The following is a 24,558-nucleotide window of genomic DNA, read 5'->3' on the forward strand; positions in this document are numbered from 1 at the left end:
CTTTAAAAACAAACAAAAAAAAGGTCTTGCTATGTTCTCCAGGCTGGACTTGAACTCCTGGGCTCAAGTGATCCTCCCACCTCAGTCTCCCAAGTAGCCAGGGCTATAGGTGTGTGTACCACAGCTCCCAGCTGCATGTACTTTAAAAATGTATGTAAGGCCAGGCGTGGCATGGTGGCTCACGCCCATAATCCCAGCACTTTGGGAGCTTGAGGCGGGCGGATCACCTGAGGTCAGGAGTTCAAGACCAGCCTGACCAATATGATGAAACCCCACCTCTACTAAAAATACGAAAATTAGCCGGGTATGGTGGTGGGCGCCTGTAGTACCAGTTACTCGGGAGGCTGAGGCAGGAGAATGGCTTGAACCCCAGGAGGCGGAGGTTGCAGTGAGCCGAGATCGCGCCACTGCACTCCAGCCTGGTGACAGAGCGAGGCTCCATCTCAGGAAAAAAAGTGTATCAGTATACACGTGTATTATGTCACAGTTCAATCCATGTCCGCTCTGGAGCTTGTCAGCAATGCTATCTGTAAATCGGGTGCATCCACGTTCGTGGCTGTGCGTGCGGCTTCCCCCATTTGTGAGCATTTGTTTTCATTCCCTCCTCTACGAGGAGGAAGAGTGAGGCGGTGAACACCCCTGAGTCCCCTGGGGCACACACAGGCCGTTTGTTCCAGAGCGTTGCTGTCTAATGGAAATAGCTTATGAGCCACATACGTCATTTCACATTTTCTAATACCCACCTTTTTTTTGTTTTTTTTGAGACAGAGTCTTGCTCTTTTCCCCCAGGCTGGAGTGCAGCGATGCAATCTGGGCTCATTGCAACCTCCACCTTCTGTGTTCAAGTGATTTTCCTGCCTTGACCTCCGGAGTAGCTGGGACTATAGACGCCCCCCCCACCACGCCCGGCTAATTTTGTATCTTAAGTAGAGATGGGTTTCGCTATTTTGGCCAGGCTGGTCTTGAACTCCCAACTTCAGGTGATCTGTCCGCCTCAGCCTCCCAAAGTGCTGGGATTACAGGTGTGAGCCACCGCACCTGGCCCCTAATACCCACATTTTTATAAGTAAAAATAGGCAAATTAATTTTGAGAATATCTTTTATTTATTCCCACAGATCCAAATATTATTTCAACATGTGTAATCAGTATTTAAAAATTAACGAGGTAGTTTACATTCTCTTTCACATACTAAGCCTTTGGAACCCGCTAGTGTGTTTTACACGTCCGGCACATCTCAGTTTGAACCGACCTTGTCTCAGGTAGCTTGGCAGCCTCACGTGGCTGGTGGCTGCTGTACTGAACGATACAGCTCTGCAGTTTGTATGTAGAAGTGGATTTGCTAAGCAGTAGATGGCTGTGCCTATCCTCAGCTTTATTCTACTGAAAATAGGCCATGCCTATTTTCAGCTTTATTAGTTATTAACAAATTGCTCTCCAAATAATTGTACTAATTTACACTCCCCCGAGTAGTCTGTAAGAGTTTAAATTGGCCGGGCATGGTGACTCATGTCTGTAATCCCAGCACTTTGGGAGGCTGAGGCGGGCGGATCACTGAGGTTAGGAGTTCGAGAGCAGCCTGACCAACATGGAGAAACCCTGTCTCTACTAAAAATACAAAACTAGCTAGGTATGGTGGCGCATACCTGTAATCCCAGCTACTCCGGAGGCCAAGGCAAGAGAATTGCTTGAACCCAGGAGGTGGAAGTTATGACAAGCCGAGATCGCGTCACTGAACTCCAGCCTGGGTAACAAGAGCAAAACTCCGTGTCAAAAAAAAACAGCGAGTTTAAATTTCCACATATGCTTGCCAGCCCTTGCTGTCAATTAGACTTTTAAATTTTGACCCTTCTGATAAGCATAAAATATCTCATGAAGGTTTTAATTTGAATTTCTACCCTTTTGGTCCCTTAAGAGGAAGTGTGTATACACAGCGCAGTGAAGGCTTTCCTTAAATATTGGGGAATTGACTTGCGGAGCCTCGGTTTCCCCTTTTGCAGAAAGGGGCGATGGGACCTGCCCTGCCTCTCAGAGGAGGCCAGGCTGTATGTGGTTGTGACTCGGGAAAAGCTTTGTGTTAGATTCCGAGTGACAGGCAAACGTGTACTGAGGCTGGGGCTTTGGCTCCTTGGCGGTAGAGGAGGTGGAAGAGGCGAGGACGGGGCCTTGAGGCCAAGGGAAATGGAAAGAGAGCACCTTCATTTGTTGTTTTGTTTTGTTTTTGAGACGGAGTCTTACTCTGTCACCCAGGCTTCCATGCAGTGACGCGATCTCCCCTCCCTCGCTTGCCTGTCGGTGAAGTGGTTACTGTGATGGGTAACACTTAGCCTGGTATTTGCTTTCCTGCACCTGACATTTTCCCTCTTAACATAAGATGATCTATTTTTTTTTTTTTTTTTTTTGAGACGGAGTCTCGCTCTGTCGCCGGGGCTGGAGTGCAGTGGCCGGATCTCAGCTCACTGCAAGCTCCGCCTCCCGGGTTCACGCCATTCTCCTGCCTCAGCCTCCCGAATAGCTGGGACTACAGGCGCCCGCCACCTCGCCCGGCTAGATTTTTTTTGTATTTTTTAGTAGAGACGGAGTTTCACAGTGTTAGCCAGGATGGTCTCGATCTCCTGACCTCGTGATCTGCCCGTCTTGGCCTCCCAAAGTGCTGGGATTACAGGCTTGAGCCACCGTGCCTGGCCGAAGATGATCTATTTTATTTATTTTTTTATTATTCTCTTTCTGGTTAGAGAGAGCAACAGGGGAGGCAAAAAAAAAAAAAAAGTGAAAGGCCTCCCAGGTTCAAGTGATTCTCCTCCCACAGCCTCCTGAGTAGCTGGGATTACAGGCATGCACCACCACGCCTGGCTAATTTTTGTATTTTTAGTAGAGACGGGGTTTCACCATGTTGGCCAGGCTGGTCTGGAACCCCTGACCTCAGGCCTCCAAAGTGCTGGGATAACAGGCGTGAGCCACTGCACCCGGCCAAGATGGCACCTTTAAATGCCATCCGCCATGCTCCACACGGGGAGGGAGGCCTGAGCAGGCCACACGTGCCAGCTCCACCCAGCACACGCACACCCCTCTCTCCCTGCTCCGGCTAATTCCCGGATGTGAAGGAAGTGTGAGACATTAAGGGATTTCAAACCCTGGGAGACCTTGATGGGGCTGAGGAAAGCTGGATGCTGTGAGGAGTTGAATTTCTAGCAGGCCGACAAAGGCCCTAGCCTGGTCTCCCCAACCCCAGAGCCCCTCGTGAACCTTATTGGCTGAGCTGGTTTCCATGGAAACTGTCCAGTTCAAAGGGGCACTGTAATATGTTCATCCCCGCGTTTCCCGGAGTTCCCAGCGAGCCCTCTGGAGCTGACTGAGAGGTTTTCAGTGCACAGGAGCTCCAGGTACTCTGTGAAGCTTTCATCCATTCATTAATCCTCTCCCCTCCCACCCTCCTCTCCCTCTGTTCCCTGACTCCTCCCTGCAGGCCAGCCAGCTCGGCGTGTACAAAGCATTTGTGGATAACTATAAAGTCGCTCTGGAGACAGCCGAGAAGTGCAGCCAGTCCAATAACCAGTTCCAGAAGATCTCAGAGGTAGGCAGCTCCCTGCACAGCCTCCCTGACGGACACGGGGCTTTGGAGGCTGCTCAGAACCCTGCAGCCCTTGGATCTCCCTCCCTCGCTTGCCCGTCGGTGAAGTGGTTACTGTGATGGGTAACACTTAGCCTAATATTTGCTTTCCTGCACCTGACATTTTCTCTCTTAATAGAAAATGATCTATTTTATTTATTTTTTTATTATTCTCTTTCTGGTTAGAGAGAGGAACAGGGGAGGCAAAAAAAAAAAAAAATCAAGGCAGTGTTCTCCCACACCACACTGTGGTGACCTTGAGCAAGTCACGTCCCCCCTCTTGGCTTTTATTTCCTGTGCTGTAGAATGAGGGGTTTAGACTTGGCCAGAGAATCCTTTTTTTTTTTCTTTTTTTTTCCTAAGACAGAGTCTTGCTCTGTCCCCCAGGCTGGAGTGCAGTGGCGCAATCTCAGCTCACTGCAACCTCCAGCCCCCGGGTTCAAGTGATTCTCCTGCCTCAGCCTCCCAAGTAGCTGGGATTACAGGCACGCACCACCACGCCCGGCTAATTTTTACATTTTTAGTAGAGATGAGGTTTTGCCGTGTTGGCCACGTTGGTCTCAGACTCGGGTGATCTGCCCGTCTCAGCCTCCCAGAGTGCTGACATTACAGGCGTGAGCCACTGAGCCCAGCGTGGCCAGCTAATCCTAACCTTGCTTGATAAGAATTACTGGGGCACTGATTTTTCAGGCACCTTCCCTGGAGTTTCTGATTCAGAAGGCTTTCGGTGGGGCCCAAGATTTTATATTTGAACAAGCTTCTGGGTGATTTTTAGCATAGGGAATATTTAAGGAAATTTGGACTATAGGTCGTCTTTTAAGGTTCTTGCCAACTCTGAGACTGCAATCCCGTAAACACAGAGAGGGCAAGAGCCGCTTATGTGGAGAAGGAGCCTTGGAATCCCTGGCCGTGAACACGTGTGCTTCTGCTCCTGTGGCCCAGTCTTCCTCCCGCACTCCCTGTCTGGAAACACATGTGCTCCTGTGGCCCAGCCTTTCTGGCCCAGAACACACATGCTCCTGCCCCTGCAGCCCACACTTCCTCCTGCACTCCCTGACCGGGAACACACATGCTCCCGCCCCTGCGGCCCAGCCTTCCTGGCCCAGAACACGCATGCTTCAGCCTTCCTCCTGCACTCCCTGGCCGGGAACACACGTGCTCCTGCGGCCCAGCCTTTCCGGCCCAGAACACACGTGCTCCTGCCCCTTCGGCCCAGCCTTCCTGGCCCAGAACACGCGTGCTTCTGCCCATGCAGCCCAGCGTTCCTGGCCAGGAACACGCGTGCTTCTGCCCCTGCGGCCCAGCCTTCCTCCTGCACTGCTCTGCAGGGCAGAGGTGCGGTCACATTTGCCATCAACATTTCTACCCAAGAGGTGGCCTGGAGGGGGCGGTTGCTTAGGATCCTTCAGGATAGAGCCCAGTTCATCCCTTCGTCCAGAAACACCTCAGTGACACCCCTAAAGCACTGGCCTTGCAGGAACAGCCCCCAGTTCAGGGCAAGAGAACCTCCATCCTAGAAAGCGGGAGAGGCTTCTGCAGTTTTGAGAGTCCTGCCTTAAAGGCCCCTCTTGGCCCTTTGTGTCCCCATCTCAACGCTAACGCTAGAAGAGTTGGGGAAATGCAGGATCGTTTTCCTGAAACTTCAGGGGTGACGGGCGATGCTCACGTTTAGAATCTACCGAGAGGCAGCAGAGGAGCTGACAGATGGAGATGAACATGTCAGCTTCATTACTGTTAAAATGCAGCTTGGAAAATGTGGATTTGTATCTGTAGCCACAGGGAGCTTGCTGGCACTTCACCTCTGGAATGAAATTATCTGTTGAGGCCGGGTGCGGTGGCTCACACCTGTAATCTCAGCACTTTGGGAGGCTGAGGCGGGTGGATTACCAGAGGTCAGGAGTTTGAGACCAGCCTGGCCAACGTGGCAAAATCCCATCTCTACTAAAAATACAAAAATGAGCCGGGCGTGGTGGTGCACACCTGTAATCCCAGCTACTTGGGAGGCTGAGACAGGAGAATCGCTTGAACCTGAGAGGTGGAGGTTGCAGTGAGCTGAGATCGCACCACTGCACTCCAGTCTGGCGACAGCGTGAGACCCTGTCTGAAAAAAAGTATCTATTGAGTCCCTTGCAGGAGTAGGAAACCACAGGCCGCCCCCCCAACAATGAGGACAGAGCCCATGCCTCTCACCCAGTGTGCAGAGAGGACGGCTGACGGCAGTTTCTTCTCCCAGACCCATGGAGCAGATGAGTCACCCTCTGCCTGGGAGGACAAAGTGCAGGCTGGGGAAGTCCCTCTCCATGGAGTCAAGAGGCTGGAGAGGCCGGGTGCGTGGCTCACGCCTGTAATCCCAGCACTCTGGGAGGCCAAGGCGGGAGATTGGCTTGAGTCCAGGAGTGTGAGACCAGCCTGGGCAACATGGTGAAACCCCGTCTCTATTAAAAATACAAATAAAAGGGGTTGGAGAAAGGGTGCTTCCTTCACGGTTTCCAGCCCCACCCAGGAACTACCTGGACTCCTCTGGTCTGTGTTCAGAGCAGCCCTGCCCAGGCTGCGCAAGAATCCAGGGTCAGATACGGTGCAGAGGCTTGTGGGGTCTTGTCTTGGCCTAGGCTGATTGCCTGTTCCCTGTGCACAGGCAGAAACCCCCACACCCAACCGTAAGCCCCTCTCAAAGCGTGCCCACCCCAGAGGGCAGAGCCAAGCCCCTGGCTTTCTGCCAGGTGGCTTCTCATCCTGACTCACTCGATGATGTCCTTGCTTCCTGCTGGCGCTGCCACTTAATTACTGCAATTGGGCTCCTCTCTGCAGCAGGAGTAATTTCACACCCCTGGGCTTCACTGGAGGGGGGTGTGAGGAAAAATTCCCGAAATCTGGGAATCCAGGCACCAGCCAGAGACACAGCCTAGGGATGCTGAGTAACCCCACCCCCCGCCCCCCAAAATATACACGCACCCAAGCTCCGTCTCCGGGAGTTTTCTCTTTCTGGAAACAGCTTGAGACAGAAAGTAGGAAGTTGCTGTCTGGGAGCTTCCTTCCCTGCAGGCCGAGCAGGTGACATCACCTGAGCCCCTGACCTTGGCCTCACCTTGCCCCCCTGCCTTCCCCCCCCCCACGCCCCTCTTTGAGGCTCCGTGTGCTCAGTCTGCCAAGTGAGGATGGCATTACAGCTCCGGTTGCAGGCTGCACTATCCTGCTAGCAAAAGCTGGGGCTGGAACCTCTCTAAAGGAGTTTAAAGAGGCTTGGAGCAGACAAGTCATTCCTGGGGTCTCTTTCCAGTACTCACTACCTGTTGCCTGGCTTGGGGTCCAGGAGGGCTTCGGCTCTTCCTCCCTCGAAGCTTCCTCTCGGACCCCCAGCACAAGAAGTGGTGGGTGGGGAGTGTCGGGTGCTGGGGGCTGAGTGCTTTCTGACGGGGGTAGGATGCAGCTCACTGTCCTGGGGAGCTCAGCGTCTCTGCCGCAGATTCACCACTTCCCTGCTTCCACTGCGCAGGCGTGTGGGACTCCTCCTTCCTACCTCACGGGTTGCTGATGCCCGAAAGATCTGCTGGAGTACCTGGCGCCGGTCAGCTCAAACCCTGTCTGCCCTTGGCCGACGTGTAGGGTTCCTGAGTCGGGGTTCCTGAGATGGGTTTCCTGTCATCACGGGGCTCCCTGCCAGCCCCTCTCATCTCTGGGACCTGGAGTCCCTTCCTTCTTGCCCACACCCCAGCCCCTGGACTCCACGAGGCTCCAGGAGTTCACAGGTGCGGTGCGGGGGATTGCAGTTGCAGAGGCAGCCAAAGGCCGTGGGGCTCCTTTGTCTCTGTTCTCTTTTTTTTTTTTTTGAGGCAGAATCTCACTCTATTGCCCAGGCTGGAGTGCAGTGGTGCGATCTCGGCTCACTGCAACCTCTGCCTCCCGGGTTCAAGCGATTCTCCTGCCTCACTCTCCTGAGTAGCTGGGACTACAGGCTTGTGCCACCACACCTGGCTAACTTTTGTATTATTAGTAGAGACGGGGTTTCACCATGTTGACCAGGCTGGTCCCGAACTCTGGACCTCAGTTGATCCACCTGCCTCAGCCTCCCAAAGTGCTGGGATGACAGGCGTGAGCCGCCGTGCCCAGCCTCTGTTCTCATCCTTGCACCCTGAGTCTCACAGCCCCTCTTCCTGCCAGGCTCACGGTGGGGGCTGGGGCGGTGAGGGACGGAGCAGGCCGTGACTCCTCTCCTCCCTCTGGCAGGAACTCAAAGTGAAAGGTCCCAAGGACTCCAAGGACAGCCACACGTCCGTCACCATGGAAGGTACCTCGGGGAGCGGGCTGGATTACCGGCACCTGCCTTTGTCTGGCTGTGTGGGCGACGGGCTGCGTGAACGCAGCGTCCTTCCCCCGTGTGCGCGTGTGAGTGTGAGCGCGTGTGAGTGTGTGCGCGCACGCGAGGACTCCAGCCTCGTGCCCAGGCAGCCAGCCAGCTACAAACGTGCTCCTCTTTAGGATGCCAGCAGGCCGCTGGGTCCCTCCCTCCCCACCCCTCCTCCCCTTCCCCTTCCTTCCTCTCTTCGCCACGCGCCTCCCTCCCCTCCCTCTTGCTGGAAGAGCACTCCGAAGCGGCTGCTCGATGCTGGAGTCTGTGCGGCAGCATCAGCAAGGGGGCTGAGTGGCCAGGCTGCTGGTGGGCGCCGGGGAGCCTGGAGCGATGGCTGCACGCTCCCGCTGCGGGGACAGAGGCTGCCATGGAGATTCTCCTCATTATTCGCTTCTGCTGTAACTGCACCTATGGTAACCCAGGTGCCCGCTGTGGGAGGTGGCGGACCCTCCCACCTCTGGGGGCTGGAGTGGGCTGAAATGTGTCTGGCGAGGTTTGAGGGCCTCAGGGAAGGAGGGTGGGCAAGTGGCTGGACCTGAATTCCCCCTTCGTTTCGGCCGGCGTCCAACCTGGAGTTGAAACCTGGGGGCGGCTCAGGGCAGGGCCATCTGCAAATGGAAGGACCAGGCTGGAGGGGTCCAGGTGCCCTGAGGATCGGTGGGGAATTGGTGGGCTAGCGTGAGAGAACTTCCTGGAGGGGCTGTTAGGGACAGACGGTGAGGAGCTGTGCCTGCAGACGTAGTAGCCCTGAGGCCAGGGAGAGGGTCCGTGGGGGCCAGGCACAGCGTGGCCATGGGTGGCGATGGTCCGGATGGTGGTGTTGCCAGCCAACAGGGTGCCCTCGTGAGCCGGAGGGAGAAGTTGGGAGTTTCTTTGTTTCTGGAGAGAGGAGCGGAGGCTGGGCGGCAGGGTATTGTGTGCTCCAGTGCACATGCTGCCAGCTCTCGGAGCAGCAGGCGGAGGACACGGAGGGGCTGCGGGAGCAGGAAGGAGCCGAGAGGTTTGTTTTCAGCCATGAAAGACACCCGAGCCGAGGTCTGGGTCCTTAACTGTGGAAGGCAGGTCATCAGTGCCAGCGGGAGAGGGGGTGTGGCAAGCTGCTTTGTGAAGGTCACACACACCCCACCTTTCGGTGGAAGGAACCCGCACCATCCTCCTTGCAGCTCCCACAGCTGGCTGGGGGATGGGGGAGGTCCCGGGACAGGTGCATGTCATCAGCATGACTGTTGGGCGTAGGAGGATGAAGCCAGCCTAGGCAGGAAGGTGTCCAGAAGCCCGTGGACCCTGCCCCAAGAGGCAAGTCATGCCAAGGGGTGCCCCGCCTGCCTGTGGCAGGCAGTGGTGCGGGCATGTGTGGCTCCCAGGCCAGCTGCTCTGGGCCTGAGTCTGTGGGAGCAGCGGACGGCTGGTTTTAGGACCTTCCTCTTCCTTCCCACCAGGTGTTCCGGGTCTGCCCCCTTCTCAGTCACTCCTTTCCTATCTCCCTGGTAACCCGGAGCTCCTTGGAGCTCCTTGTCGAAGGCTGACGTGAGGGGGGTGGCAGCTTGCCGGAGGAGAGATGGTAGGTTTCCTGGGCTCCTTCCCAGAGGCGGCCGTGGTGGAGGGGCTGTGTGGGGCCACTGTCCCTCGATCTTCTCAGGACCCTCTTGAGGGAAGCAAGAGGAGAAGCCTCTCTGCTGCGGCCCAGCAGGATGGCCGCGGGAACCCCGTTCTCACTTGAAATTGGCCTGGTCAGCGATCCAAGGCGAAATGGTCTTTTTGATCTGGCCTAGGGGCTGGTCTGGTCTCGACTCTGCCTCCCTGAAAAGGAAATGTAGCCTTGGCTTCCTCTCTCTTCCCCACAAGGAAGCTTCAACCTGGGACCTGGAGTTCACGCTGCTTCGGTCTCCGTGATACTGTTGTTGAAGTCAGCTTCAAAGTGGGGAATGAGGAATGAAAGGGCCAGCTCGTGAGGACGGGGCTCACCCCGTCCTGGTCACTCTTCCCAAGAACCCTCCTGTGGGTCACTGAGATTTTATAGGTGCCGCCCTCCCCTGAGGAAGGGGCAGCTCAAAGCCAGGAGCATGAGTGGATCTGCATTCAAAGCCCAGCTCCCACCACTTGTAGCTTGGTGATGGGGGAGCAAGCCACAGAATGTCTCTGGCCTCAGTTGTCTTGTCTGTAAAATGGGGCTAGTGAGAATTTCTTCCCTCTTTAATCACAGGAAATAATGTGAGCAAAGCAGTGAACTCAGTACCCCTGGGCACAGAGCGAGTACCCAGCAAACTAGAGCGAGGCCAGCTTGCTGCCCAAGTCAGTGGAGAGGGGTGGGGAGAGTGGGTGAGGCCGGGCAGGAAGCAGGCCAGCCTGCCGGAGTCTGGGGACAGGGGAAGGGCCAGAGCGAGCGCCTCACCCTGAGTTCTCAGGGGACCCTGGCATACAGGGGCCGTGGGGAGCACAAACTTCAGGGCCACTCTTGTTCCCCTGGTTCTCTCTGTATCTGACGTGGTCCCAGCGCCCCCACCCTGTGCATCTGTCCTCCTGGCCGCCCTCCCGGGGCTCGTTCCGCAGCCCTGCTCAGGTGGACTCTGGAGGTGACCACACGCATATTAGTAACCCCTCTGAAACCCAACCTGCCATGTGTGCAGACCTCTGAGCTTAGTCAGAAATCTCTTCCTCCTGGGACCCAGGAGAGGGCTGCGGGGAGCCAATAATGCAGGGTCAGCTTTCTGTGGAGCTGCCACTCTGGGCCCCACTCTGGCAGGTGTCTGCTGAGCTTGTGCTTTCTTTTGGGTCTCTGGGATTCTCGAGTGTAGTTTTTCCCCCTGAAGATGGGCTGAGCCACAGGTGGGTGCCTTAAACAGCCTCAGAAATGGACCCACCTGAGTGAGGACCTGGGCTATACCCTCAGTGCCCCAGGACACTCCAAGACTGGCCTTGTTCCTTCAAGCTTCCATGGCTCATGGGGAGGGTCTCTGGAAATTGCTAGATAAGAAAAGGCTACAGATATGTCATGTGAAGTGTATTTACGTAAACCAGTGGTTGGCCGGGTATGGTGGCTCATGCCTGCAGTTCCAACATTTTGGCAGACTGAGGCAGGAGGATTGCTTGAGGCCAGGAGTTCAAGACCAGCATCATAATGAGACCTTGTCGCTCGCTGTCCTCCCTCCCTCCCTCCCTCCTTCCCTCCCTCCCTCCTCCTCCCTCCCTCCCTCCCTCCTTCCCTCCCTCCCTACTTCCTTCCTTCCTGTCTCGCTCTGTTGCCAGGCTGGAGTGCAGTGGCATGACCTCAGCTTACTGCAACTTCCGCCTCCCGGATTCAAGAGATTCCCCTGCCTCAGCTGCCCAAGTAGCTGGGATTATAGGCACCTGCCACCAGGCCCTGCTAATTTTTTTATTTTTAGTAGAGGCGGGTTTTTGCCATGTTGGCCAGGCTGTTCCTGAACTCCTGACCTCAAGTGACTCACCCGCTTCGGCCTCCCAAAGTGCTGGGATTATAGGCGTGAGCCACTACACTCGGCCCCTTGTCTCTCTATGTTTTTAAAAATTAAAATACACAAAATAGAAAGCAGTGGTTTTCAACCACTCTTATGCATTCAAATCAGTAAAGAAGCTTTTTTAAAAATGCTCATGCCCTGTATGGTCTTGCAGAGATTTGGGTTGAGTTGACGGGGCTAGGGGCAGGCATCTGTATCTTTTAACAGCTCCCCTAGTCATTCTGATGGGCAGCCAAGCTCGGACTGCAGATAAGGCTGGTGGCCCCTGCTGAGGCTGCGTTTTCTTCACAGCCAGCAGATTGCTCCCTGAAGTGTCTGCTTAGCTGCGCACGGGATATTTATATCTCAGGCTGTGGAGAACTCTTGGGTTTGGGGCCCGGCTAGGGCATGCGTGTTCACGCTGGGACCTGTTACAACCTGGTCCTATGGGACACCCAGTCTGGGATCCTTCTTCCCAGATGAACACCCTGCCTCTCTCACTGCCCCTGTGGCAGGAGGCCCAAGGTCCTGACCCCAGGGGCGGAGCATCCAGGTGCAGGACTGAAGCTGAGCCTCCTTTTGGGAGGGCGGGCACAGCTGTTTGCAGGAAGGGCATTGGGAAGTGTTGATCCACCAGCTGCCACCTCCACCTGTCCCTGCTGAATCCCAGCCATCCTCACTTGGTGTCTGGGTTGTGGAGGGTATGGCTCTTGGGGGCCTGGGCTGGTCTTGCTTGGGTTCTCCCAGCCTCTTTGGGGCTCTCATATGTGAGGCCTAACATGAGTTGCGTCAGGAAAACTTTGCTCCTCGGGCTGCCACGTGTTGAGAGCACAGCCTTTCTTTTCTTTTCTTTTTTTTTTTTTTGAGACGGAGTTTCAAAAAAACTTATTGCCCAGCCTGGAGTGCAGTGGCATGATCTTGGCTCACTATAATCTCCGCCTCCCGGGTTCAAGTGACTCTCCTGCCTCAGCCTCCCAAGTCGCTGGGATTATAGGTGTGTGCCACCATGCCTGGCTACTTTTTGTATTTTTAGTAGAGACGGGGTTTCACTGTGTTGACCAGGCTAGCCTTGGGGAGCAGAGCCTTTCTGTGGAGATCAGGCCAGCCTCCCTGGCCTCCAGCCTCCCTGCCTCTGGCCTCCCTGGCCTTCCTGGCCACCAGTCTCCCTGGCCTCCAACCTTCCTGCCTCCAGCCTCCCTGGCCTCCAGCCTTCCTGTGCTTGCTCTGGGGTTTGAGGATGTGGGGAGGGGTCTTTCCTCTGAGAGATGAGGCCAGTCGTGTGGGTCACAGTGAGGCATGCCAATCCCAGCTGTCTGTGCCCGGCCTTCAGCTGCAGGAGCCTGAGAATGGTAAGGTCTGGGGAGCTGCCCTTCCTAGAAATACAGAATGTCTCCTTCCCTATTCTGGGGTCCTGCGTGTGGCAGGTGTGCTGGACCCTGCAGGGCGTGGCTGGGTGGAGCTGTGTGATTCTGGGGTCCTGCGTGTGGCAGGTGTGCTGGACCCTGCAGGGCGTGGCTGGGTGGAGCTGTGTGATTCTGGGGTCCTGCGTGTGGCAGGTGTGCTGGACTCTGCAGGGCGTGGCTGGGTGGAGCTGTGTGATTCTGGGGTCCTGCGTGTGTCAGGTGTGCTGGACCCTGCAGGGCGTGGCTGGGTGGAGCTGTGTGATTCTGGGGTCCTGCATGTGGCAGGTGTGCTGGACTCTGCAGGGCATGGCTGGGTGGAGCTGGGTGATTCAGGGCTGGGGGTCCAGGGGAGCATCCGCCTTGAGCCAGGTGAGGCCAGGACAGGCCTGGGGGGGCACGTGGCTCTCGAGGAAGCCACATCTAATTGGAGAGGAGGCAGGGCTGGAGAGGGAGCTGGGGCTGCCAGGGCAATGTCTGCTGCTTGGTCTGCCCGGGGAGTGAGAACAGAGGTGGGGGCTGCCGTGGGCGCTCTCTGGCATCCCGCGAGGGGTGTTCACATGGGAAGCAGGCGGGTGGGGGATGACACTGGTCTCTGGGGTCTGGGTTGCCCTTGTCCATCATCCTCTTCCTCCTTCTCCCTATCTCCCAAACAGCTCTGCTCTACAAACCCATCGACCGGGTCACTCGGAGCACCTTAGTCCTACATGTAAGTGTCAAGCCCCCGAATGGCCAGAAAGGGCTTAGGAGTGCAGTGGAAGACTGAGTCTGGGCTGAGAGGGTGCTGGAGTCACTGAGAACAGCCCACGTGGGGAATCAGAGGTCCCTAGGCCCGGAGGATGCCTGTCTGGCCTGCAGTATCCATGCCACCAGGCCAGGGCCTGAATACAGCTTGGCTACTAAGCTTGACACTGGCCAGGTGCTCCCCGGGAGGCAGGCACTTCCTGCTTCCCCACCCTCTGCCTCCTGGTCTCCAGCATCCTTGGAGCAGTTGCAGGGCGGACGCTGGTTTCTCTCCCAGCTGTTCAGGGGGATGAGCCTCCACCTGGCTTTCAGTTTCTCTCCAGGTGTTCAGGGGGATGAGCTTCCACCTGGCCTTCGGTTTCTCTCCCAGCTGCTCAGGGGGATGAGCCTCCACCTGGCATTTGGTTTCTCTCCCAGCTGCTCAGGGGGATGAGGCTCCACCTGGCCTTCGGTTTCTCTCCCAGCTGCTCAGGGAGATGAGCCTCCACCTGGCCTTCGGTTTCTCTCCCACCTGCTCAGGGGGTTGAGCCTCCACCTGGCCTCCCCACTGGGGAAAGAATAATGACTGTAACCGGGAGAAGAGGGAGCTGCCAGAGCCCTCCACCTGCTGCACTGGCTCTTCTTTTTATTTTTATTTTTTTGTTTTTTATTTTTACTGTCACCCAGGCTGGAGTGCAGTGGCACGATCTCAGCTCACTGCAAGCTCCACCTCCCAGGTTCAAGCGATTCTCCTGCCTCAGCCTCCCAAGTAGCTGGGACTACAGGTGCCCGCCACTGTGCCCGGCTAATTTTTATATTTTTACTAGAGACGGGGTTTCATCATGTTGCCTAGGCTGGTCTCGATCTCCTGATCTCAAGTGATCCCCCGCCTCGGCCTCCCAAAGTGCTGGCATTTCAGGTGTGAGCCACCGCACCCTGCCTGACTCTGATTTGCAGTTCAGATTTTTCAGGAGTTAGGTGGGTCCCTGAGTGCCCATCCTTTGGATTCTTTGGGTGGGGACTGAGCACTCCCCTGTGGCCACACATCGGGCCCCAGAACCGCTCCCCTCAACTCACCGCCTCACCCTTCCCAGGACCTGCTGAAGCACACACCTGTGGACCACCCCGACTACCCACTGCTGCAGGATGCCCTCCGCATCTCCCAGAACTTCCTATCCAGCATCAACGAGGACATCGACCCCCGCCGGACTGCAGTCACAACACCCAAGGGGGAGGTGAGCTCAGGGCCCAGCACGGCCCCTCACCCAGGCTGCGAAGTACGGGGTGGGCCAGATCCCTCGTCCCCTTCTCCTACACACGGGCGGCAGATCCCTCGTCCCCTTCTCCTACACACGGGCGGCAGATCCCTCGTCCCCTTCTCTCACACACGGGCCCCTCGTCCCCTTCTCCTACACACGGGCGGCAGATCCCTCGTCCCCTTCTCCTACACACGGGCGGCAGATCCCTCGTCCCCTTCTCTCACACACGGGCGGCAGATCCCTCGTCCCCTTCTCTCACACACGGGCGGCAGATCCTCGTCCCCTTCTCCTACACAGGGCGGCAGATCCCTCGTCCCCTTCTCCTACACACGGGCGGCAGACCCCTCGTCCCCTTCTCCTACACACGGGCGGCAGATCCCTCGTCCCCTTCTCCTACACATGGGCGGCAGATCCCTCGTCCCCTTCTCCTACACACGGGCGGCAGATCCCTCGTCCCCTTCTCTCACACACGGGCCCCTCGTCCCCTTCTCCTACACACGGGCAGCAGATCCCTCGTCCCCTTCTCCTACACACGGGCCCCTCGTCCCCTTCTCCTACACACGGGCGGCAGATCCCTCGTCCCCTTCTCCTACACACGGGCGGCAGATCCCTCGTCCCCTTCTCTCACACACGGGCCCCTCGTCCCCTTCTCTCACACACGGGCCCCTCGTCCCCTTCTCCTACACACGGGCAGCAGATCCCTCGTCCCCTTCTCTCACACACGGGCGGCAGATCCCTCGTCCCCTTCTCTCACACACGGGCCCCTCGTCCCCTTCTCCTACACACGGGCGGCAGATCCCTCGTCCCCTTCTCTCACACACGGGCCCCTCGTCCCCTTCTCCTACACACGGGCGGCAGATCCCTCGTCCCCTTCTCCTACACACGGGCCCCTCGTCCCCTTCTCTCACACACGGGCCCCTCGTCCCCTTCTCTCACACACGGGCGGCAGATCCCTCGTCCCCTTCTCTCACACACAGGTGGTGCTGGGTGCCCCATGCCTCTCCAGCCCTGATTCCCCATTCCCAGCCAAGGAGAGGTCTTCAGTCCTTGGTCACCCTCATGACCTGCAGCATTCCAGGCCCTAGGCTGAGAGCTTTAAGTCCATTGTCTCATTAATCCTCACAATAATCTAGGGAGGCTGGGTGCGGTGGCTCACACCTGTAATCCCAGCACTTTGGGAGGCCAAGGTGGGTGGATGACTTGAGATCAGGAGTTCGAGACCAGCCTGGCCAACAAAGCCCTGTCTTTACTAAAAATACAAAAATTAGCCAGGCATGGTGGTGCGTGCCTGTAATCCCAGCTACTCAGGAGGCTGAGGCAGGAGAATTGCTTGACCTTGGGAGGCGGAGGCTACAGTGAGCCAAGATCACACCACTGCACTGTAGCCTTGGCGACAGAGTGAGAAGCCGTCTCAAAAATACTAGCAATGCAGTGAGCCAGAAGAAGAACCTGAGGCCGGGGAGTCTCTCCAGGTTCACCACACAGTCTTTCAGCCCCAGGTATCAGAGCTGGATTCCTCACCTGGGGCTGTCTGGAGGCTCCATGCATTCTCCCCCATGCCGGGGAAGCTGGCCTCTGGGTGCCTGGTTCTTGAATGCAGACACCTTCCTCTGCCAGTGTGATGCTGTCAGTGTCCCCGGGGAAGCGAAGGGAGCAGGAGCTTGGAGCTGCTTCAGCTGGGCCTGCACGAGCAGTAGCTTAGGGGGAGCCCACAGCAGGAAAAGCTGGTGCAGGAGGTGACAGAGGCCGTCCAGGTTGCTGGAATGTCCAGTGGGCACCTGCATGTGGGACAGCCATTCCCCGGGGGCCCTTCTTGGTGGAAGGGTGGGGACAGCCCAGTGAGGGGAGTACCAGGAAGCATGAGAGGGACGGTTGCCCTCTTGGGCTGGCATCTGGGCGCAGGTGAAAGGCTTCATGTCCGGAGGAGGCCATCAGGAGTGAGGCTGACGGGGTTTCTGCTCCTCTGGTGTGTTTACAAGCCCTCAGGTTCTCCTGGGGAGAAAGTGGTGAGGGACAGGCCTGGAGAGTGTCCACTGGGCAGAGAGCCGATTCTCTGCAGCTCCTGGTGCTGGTGTGCCGCGTCCGGGGATGCCCTCGTCTGTTTCACTCTGGGGATATCTGAAAAATCTCCAGAGGGCTCAGCCTTAGCATACCCTCAGTTTTCGGTCATCTTTTTTTTTTTTTTTTTTAAGACGGAGTCTCGCTCTGTCGCCCAGGCTGGAGTGCAGTGGTGTGATCTCAGCTCACTGCAAGCTCCGCCTCCCGGGTTCCCACCATTCTCCTGCCTCAGCCTCCCGAGTAGCTGGGACTACAGGCGCCCGCCACCACACCCGGCTAATTTTTTTGTATTTTTAGTAGAGATGGGGTTTCACCGTGTTAGCCAGGATGGTCTCAATCTCCTGACCTCATGATCCGCCCACCTCAGCCTCCCAAAGTGCTGGGATTCCAGGCGTTGAGCCACCACGCCCAGCCAATGGTCATCTTTTTTTCTGAGACTGAGTCTCACTGTGTCGCCCCGGCTGGGGTGCAATGGCGCAATCTCAGCTCACTGCAGCCTCCACCCTCTGGGTTCAAGCAAATCTCCTGCCTCAGCCTTCCAAACTCCTAGCTGGGATTACAGGCAGGTATCACCACGCCCAGCTAATTTTTGTATTTTTACTAGAGACGGGGTTTTACCATGTTGGCCAGGCTGGTCTCAAACTCCTGACCTCAGGTGATCCGCCCGCCTCGGCCTCCTAAAGTGCTGGGATGACAGGCGTGAGCCACCGTGTCTGGCCTCGGTCATTTTAATTGTATACTTTGATTGCGCTCACCTACATATTACAGCAGACGTAGGTCACACCGTCTATCATACAGGAAAGGCTGGGACAGATGGGGACGGCCCCCTGGCTCTGCGCGGGGGCTGGAAGCTCTTGAAATCCCATGTGGAGCAGAAACCACCCAGAGCCCAGGTTAGAGTTGGCTGCAGGTCCCCTCTGGACACTGCTGCAGCCCCAGGCTGGACCACCCAGGTCTCGTCCCCCAGGGGCTGGAGAAGCCAGGGAGGAGTAGCGCGGACAGGCCTGAGGGGGTCTCAGCTCTCGGTTGAGCCGGAACTAGATGAAGTTCTCTGCTGCGGTCGGGAGGGATTGCACGCGGGGATGTGCGTGCCCCAGGGTGGAGAAACCAGGTCATCCTGGGCAGGGAGCACCGGGGGTAGCTGCAGAGAGCCCCATGTGTTGCGCACACTTGATGTGCCAGGCACTGTGCTGTGGTACACGCGCCATCTCCGTGAGTCACCTTATGAGGCAGACATCATCATCCGCACTTTACAGCAGGTGAACTGGGATTCAGAGAGGTCAGGGAGCTGCCTGAGATCACAGCCGAGAAGCCTGTCGGGATTCAAACCCACATGCGTGTGACTCCGAAGGCAGGGCTTGAGCCACCTTGGTTAAGGGGTTACAGGCTATGCCGCCCCTCGGTTCAGCCCTCCCTGGCTGGCCCTGCCCCCGCCTGCAGGCTCGGCCCTCGGCCGCACTCCCCTCTGAGCAGGCTGGGGTCTGCCATCTCCCTCAGACACGGCAGCTGGTGAAGGACGGCTTCCTGGTGGAGGTGTCGGAGAGTTCCCGGAAGCTGCGGCACGTCTTCCTCTTCACAGACGTCCTGCTGTGTGCCAAGCTGAAGAAGGCCTCTGCCGGGTGAGTGCGAGTCCAGGGACACGGGCGGAGGAGGGGGCCCGACCTCTGTAGGGTGAGTGCGAGTCCAGGGACACAGGCCGGGGGAGGGGGCCGGCCTCTGCGGGGTGAGTGCGAGTCCAGGGACACAGGGCGGGGGAGGGGGCCCGACCTCTGTAGGGTGAGTGCGAGTCCAGGGACAAGGGCGGAGGAGGGGGCCGACCTCTGTAGGGTGAGTGCGAGTCCAGGGACACGGGCCGGGGGAGGGGGCCGGTCTCTGCGGGGTGAGTGCGAGTCCAGGGACACGGGCGGAGGAGGGGGCCCGACCTCTGTAGGGTGAGTGCGAGTCCAGGGACACAGGGCCGGGGGAGGGGGCCCGACCTCTGTAGGGTGAGTGCGAGTCCAGGGACACGGGCCGGGGGAGGGGGCCGGCCTCTGCGGGGTGAGTGCGAGTCCAGGGACACGGGCGGAGGAGGGGGCCCGACCTCTGTAGGGTGAGTGCGAGTCCAGGGACAAGGGCCGGGGGAGGGGGCCGCCTCTGCGGGGTGAGTGCGAGTCCAGGGACACGGGCGGAGGAGGGGGCCCGACCTCTGTAGGGTGAGTGCGAGTCCAGGGACACAGGGCCGGGGGAGGGAGCCGGACCTTTGCGTATTGAGTGAGTCCAGGGACACGGGCGGGGGGAGGGGGCCGGACCCTGCCCCCCATGGAGGCTTCAGCAACTTTGTGGGTTTTTTTTTCTTTTGAGACAGGGTCTTGCTCTGTTGCCCAGGTTGGAGTGCAGTGGTGCGATCTCGGCTCACTGCAACCTCCACCTTCCGGGTTCAAGCGATTCTCCTGCCTCAGCCTCCTGAGTAGCTGGAATTACAGGTGCATGCCACCACGCCTGACTAAGTTTTGCATTTTTAGTAGAGACGGGGTTTTGCCGTGTCGGCCAGGCTGGTCTTGAACTCCTGACCTCAGGTGATCCGCCCGCCTTGTCCTCCCAAAGTGCTGGGATTACAGGTGTGAGCCACCGTGCCCAGCCAGATTTTTCCTTTTAAAAACTGTATTAATTAACCTAATTTCACCACATAGCCTTTTTTGTTTTTTTTTTTTTTTTTGAAAATAAGTCATGTTTTTAATTATAAAGATAATATAAGGACATTGAAGGAAACCCCGTTCCCCACTGAAGCATAAGGTCCACCTCCTGCCGCGCTGCTTCCTTCCCTGTTTTTAAATGTTCTCATGTTTCTTCACACAGTCATAATCACAGCAAATGCCCAATTTGGGGCTCTGCTGTTTCTATTTCGTGTCATAAGCGTTTTCCCTGTTGCTGCCTCATCTTCATAATCATCCTTTTACTTTCCTGCACGATTACCAGTGGATGTGCAATCGTTTACTTAAGCATTCTCCTTTTATTAGACATCTCTGAATTTCTGCTAACTGCAGTGCTGTGAATATTCAACACGTCTCCTGCTACTATTTATTGAGGGTTTAGGCCATGCCAGGTGCTGTGACGCATCCTTTGAATACATGATTTCTAGTCCTCCCAACAACTCCACAAAGTAGTGACTGTTGTTCCCTTATCGTAGATGAGAGAAGAGCCTTGGAGAAGGTAAATAAGCTGCCCAAGCTTGCACAGCTAGAGGTACAGGTGGGATTGGAACCCCAAGCTAACGTGCAAGCGCCTTTGTGCCTCCTTCTCTCTACCCGGTAATGTGGGTCGGCTCGGTGCCTTGAGCAGAGAGGCTCATTCCACGTTCATTCACACATTCTTCCACCCACACTTACTGATCACCTACGATGTGCCAAGCACACCCCTTCTCCCAGCTGAGAAGCGGCAGTCTGGATTCAAACCCGTGTCTGTGGGATGCCAAAGCTAGTGCGTTTACCACCAGGCTATCCTGCCTCTCCCCTTCAGCCTTCCCTGGCTGGCTGTGCCCCCAAGTACAACACGGGTAGCAGGCCATGCACCCACCACAACACTCAAGGGTCAGAATGAGAAGTGCAAATCTAAGTCCTAGGGGAAGGATCGATTATTGTGAACTTCAATAAAGGGATGACTGGCCGGGCGCGGTGGCTCACACCTGTAATCCCAGCACTTTGGGAGGCCAAGGCGGGTAGATCACCTGGGGTCAGGAGTTCGAGACCAACCTGGCTGACATGGCGAAACTCCGTCTCTACTGAAAGTACAAAAATTAGCCGGGTATGATGGCAGGCGGCTGTAATCCCAGCTACTCGGGAGGCTGAGGTAGGAGAATTGCTTGAACCCTGGAGGCAGAGGTTGGAGTGAGTGGAGATCACCCCATTGCACTCCAGCCTGGCGACAAAAGCGAAACTCCAGCTCACAAAATAAAAATAATTAAAAATTAATAATAAAGGACATGACTCCCTGGAACTAGATCATGTTTGAGATTGTTCTGAGGCTTGGCCGGCGCAGTGGCTCAAGCCTGTAATCCCAGCACTTTGGAGGCCGAGACGGGCGGATCACGAGGTCAGGAGACAAGACCATCTGGCTAACATGGTGAAACCCCGTCTCTACTAAAAATACAAAATAGCCGGGCGAAGCGGCGGGCGCCTGTAGTCCCAGCTACTCGGGAGGCTGAGGCAGGAGAATGGCATAAACCGGGAGGCGGAGCTTGCAGTGAGCTGAGATCGGCCACTGCACTCCAGCCTGGGCGACAGAGCGAGACTCTGTCTCAAAAAAAAAAAAAAAAAAAAAAAAGAGATTGTTCTGAGGCAGAGATGGCAATAATAAGCACACATGCCTCTGCCTGTTGTCCTTTGCCACAGCAGACATGACTAATCACACATGCCTCTGCCTGTCGTCCTTTGCCATGGCAGACATTACTTATCAACCAGAGCATGCTTTCTTGCTAGACTTGGATGTGGCTTTGCAATCCTCCACCCAGTGTTGACCCATGTGACCTGTCTTGATAAGAGTTGGCATTCGGAATAACACCTGTATTCCATTGCTAGCCTAAAGGATATTGAACGTGGATGGTCTAGAAGGGAGGGAGGGGCGTGGGGTGGGGAATAGGAAAATGTGAGCCCAGCCAGGAGGGCTTCGCTCTTCTTGATACCCAAGTGGTTTGGGATGTTTGACAACATGAATCATCTAGGCCAGCAGCCTGGTAAGGTGATGGGGTGGAGTTGCTCCCTGCAGGCGGGACAGACCCCAGAACGCAGCTCTCATCACTCCATGTGCTCCACGTGTGTGTTTCCCAGTCAGGCTCCTCAGGAGCAGGGATCGTTCTTGCTTCTGGCAAATTCTCAGTCAACCCCTGTCAGTGGTTCTGTGGTTCTGGACCCAGGAGTTGAGGCTGGAAGAGCCAGGCTCCCTCTGGCTCATGGATCCCTGTGGCTCGTTTGCAGGAAGCACCAGCAGTATGACTGTAAGTGGTACATTCCCCTGGCCGACCTGGTGTTTCCGTCCCCCGAGGAATCTGAGGCCAGCCCCCAGGTGCACCCCTTCCCAGACCATGAGCTGGAGGACATGAAGATGAAGATCTCCGCCCTCAAGAGTGAAATCCAGAAGGAGGTGAGCAGAGCTTGGCATCTGAGCCTGGGGCCCTTTGAGCCAGCTGTGCTGGGGGAGATGGAGGCAGGAAGTTGTAAGGTTTGAGAGTTTGAGAGGGAGCTTTGAGTGTGTAGTTACTAGGGGAAAGACCCCAACTACAGTAGCTCCAAGCAGATCGAGGGGGTCAGTGCTCAGGATTTCATGGGGCTAACATGGAAAGTGCCCTGGAAAGCAGTGCATGTTGAACACGATAGAAAGGGGAAGCAAGCAGCCAGGCGCAGTGGCTTACACCTGTAATCCCAGCACTTTGGGAGGCCGAGATGGGTGGATCACCTGAGGCCAGGAGTTTGAGACCAGCCTGGCCAACATGGCCAAACCCTGTCTCTACTAAAAGTACAAAAATTAGCTGGGCACGGTGGTGGGTGCCTGTAATCCCAGCTACTTGGGAGGCTGAGGCAGGAGAATGGCTTCAACCCGGGAGGTGGAGGTTGCAGTGAGCCAAGATCATGCCATTGCACTCCAGCCTGGGCAATAGAGTGAGATTCTGTATTAAAAAAAAAAAAAAAAAAAAGCAGGGGGGTCGGGGAAGCAAGAGAAGAAAAAGCAGGCTTTTGTAAGGAAAAGCAGGACCTGTGCAAGGAAAAAGACCTCGGAGGCCTCTCAGAAACTGACAGATCAAGTAGGCAAATAAATAAGGAGAGAGAGGACCTGAATGCCACAATTAACACGTTTGACCTAAAAATGCCAAGAAGCTTGTGCCCTAACAGAAAACTGAGATTGTTGTCACACATGTGTGCAACATTCACATTTATCCTATAACAGGCCACTAAGGAAATCAAAATTTTTCAGAAAGTTGATAGCATACAAGTCATGTTCACAGACCACAGTGGAGTAACATTAGAAGTGAACAAGAAAATTGGTCAGCCTGGGCGCAGTGGCTCACCCCTGTAATCCCAGAACTTTGGGAGGCTGAGGCGGGTGGATCACCTGAGGTCAGGCGTTCGAGATCAGTCTGGCCGATATGGTAAAACCCCATCTCTACTAAAAATACAAAATTTTCCAGGCACGGTGGATCATGCCTGTAATCCCAGCACTTTAGGAGGCCCAGGCAGGCAGGTCACCTGAGGTCAGGAGTTCGAGACCAGTCTGGCCAACGTGGTGAAACCCCGTCTCTACTGAAAATACAAAATTAGCCGGATGTGGTGGCTTGCACCTGTAATCCCAGCTACTCAGGAGGCTGAGACAGGAGAATTGCTTAAACCCGGGAGGCAGAGGTTGCCGTGAGCTGAGATTGAGCTGCTGCACTCCAGCCTGAGCAACAGAGTGAGACTCTGTCTAAAAAAAAAAAAAAGAAATATTGGTTTGGAAAGTTCAAACTGACAAGGTAAAGAGGAGATCAAAATTCAAAATGGTAACTGCAAACTGTTAGAGCTGCCTGGAATGAGTGTACTACATACCAGTACCCATGGATGCAGCCAAAGTGCTATTTAGAGGAACATGCATAGCCCTCAGTTCACATAACAACAGTATTTAGAGGAACACGTAAAGCCTTCAGTTCACACAACAACAACGTTTAGGGGAAGGCACCACGGAGTGGAGGAAGGGCCTGGAGCGGAGGAAGGGCATGGAGCGGTTTGGTCAGTTTGGTCTCTTTTCCTCACCTCTCAGGTTCAGCTTAGGCCTCACCGACCCTGGGAGGCTTCTCTGACACCCAACCCCACCACAGTCTGCATTGGGTGCCCTGTCCCCAGATCCTGTGGCTTTTTGTTCACCTATGGCTTTGCTTAAATGCTACTGAATTATAATTGCATTGTCAGCCTCTTCTCTTCCCCAGTAGAAAGTGAACTCCGGCCGGGCGCGGTGGCTCAAGCCTGTAATCCCAGCACTTTGGGAGGCCGAGACGGGCGGATCACGAGGTCAGGAGATCGAGACCATCCTGGCTAACACGGTGAAACCCCGTCTCTACTAAAAAATACAAAAATCTAGCCGGGCGAGGTGGCGGGCGCCTGTAGTCCTAGCTACTCGGGAGGCTGAGGCAGGAGAATGGCGTAAACATGGGAGGCGGAGCTTGCAGTGAGCTGAGATCTGGCCACTGCACTCCAGCCCGGGCGACAGAGCAAGACTCCGTCTCAAAAAAAAAAAAAAAAAAAAAAAAAAAAAGAAAAGAAAGTGAACTCCACTGACAGCACTGTTTTCTTCTGTTTTATGTTCCTAATACTTAACATGTAAAAAACAGGTACTCAGGGCCAGCACGGTGGCTCACGCCAGTAATTCCAGCACTTTGGGAGGCCATGGCAGGTGGATCACTTGAGGCTAGAAGTTCAAGACCAGCCTGGCCAACATGGTGAAGCCCCATCTCTACGAGAAGTACAATATTTAGCTGGGTGTGGTGGCGGCACCTGTAATCCCAGCCACTTGGGAGGCTGAGGCAGGAGAACTGCATGAACCTGGGAGGTGGAGGTTGCAGTGAGCTGAGATTGCGCCACTGCACTCCAGCCTGGGCAACAGAGTGAGTGGGACTCCATCTCAAAAAAAAAGGTACTTAGTAAACAAACAATTATTGAAGAAAACATGACCAGATGGCCTCTCTAAGGATTCTTTCAACTCAAA

General features: G+C 55.9%; 1 protein-coding gene across 12 annotated transcripts in view; it reads left to right on the forward strand.

Annotated features, from left to right (window-relative positions):
* Positions 1-24,558, forward strand: part of ABR (ABR activator of RhoGEF and GTPase) — a 235,711-nt gene that overhangs the window by 154,401 nt on the left and 56,752 nt on the right. For all 12 annotated transcript variants that reach the window (XM_033185202.1, XM_033185199.1, XM_033185200.1 and 9 more), the window contains 6 exons: positions 3,465-3,572; positions 7,836-7,896; positions 13,471-13,523; positions 14,632-14,772; positions 18,352-18,473; positions 21,804-21,969. In XM_033185202.1, the coding sequence (XP_033041093.1) occupies positions 3,465-3,572; positions 7,836-7,896; positions 13,471-13,523; positions 14,632-14,772; positions 18,352-18,473; positions 21,804-21,969 (651 nt within the window). The remainder of the gene's footprint in view (positions 1-3,464; positions 3,573-7,835; positions 7,897-13,470; positions 13,524-14,631; positions 14,773-18,351; positions 18,474-21,803; positions 21,970-24,558) is intronic.

This window comes from Trachypithecus francoisi, unplaced genomic scaffold (assembly GCF_009764315.1).
Source record: "Trachypithecus francoisi isolate TF-2019V2 unplaced genomic scaffold, Tfra_2.0 Lachesis_group20, whole genome shotgun sequence".
NCBI lineage: Eukaryota > Metazoa > Chordata > Mammalia > Primates > Cercopithecidae > Trachypithecus > Trachypithecus francoisi.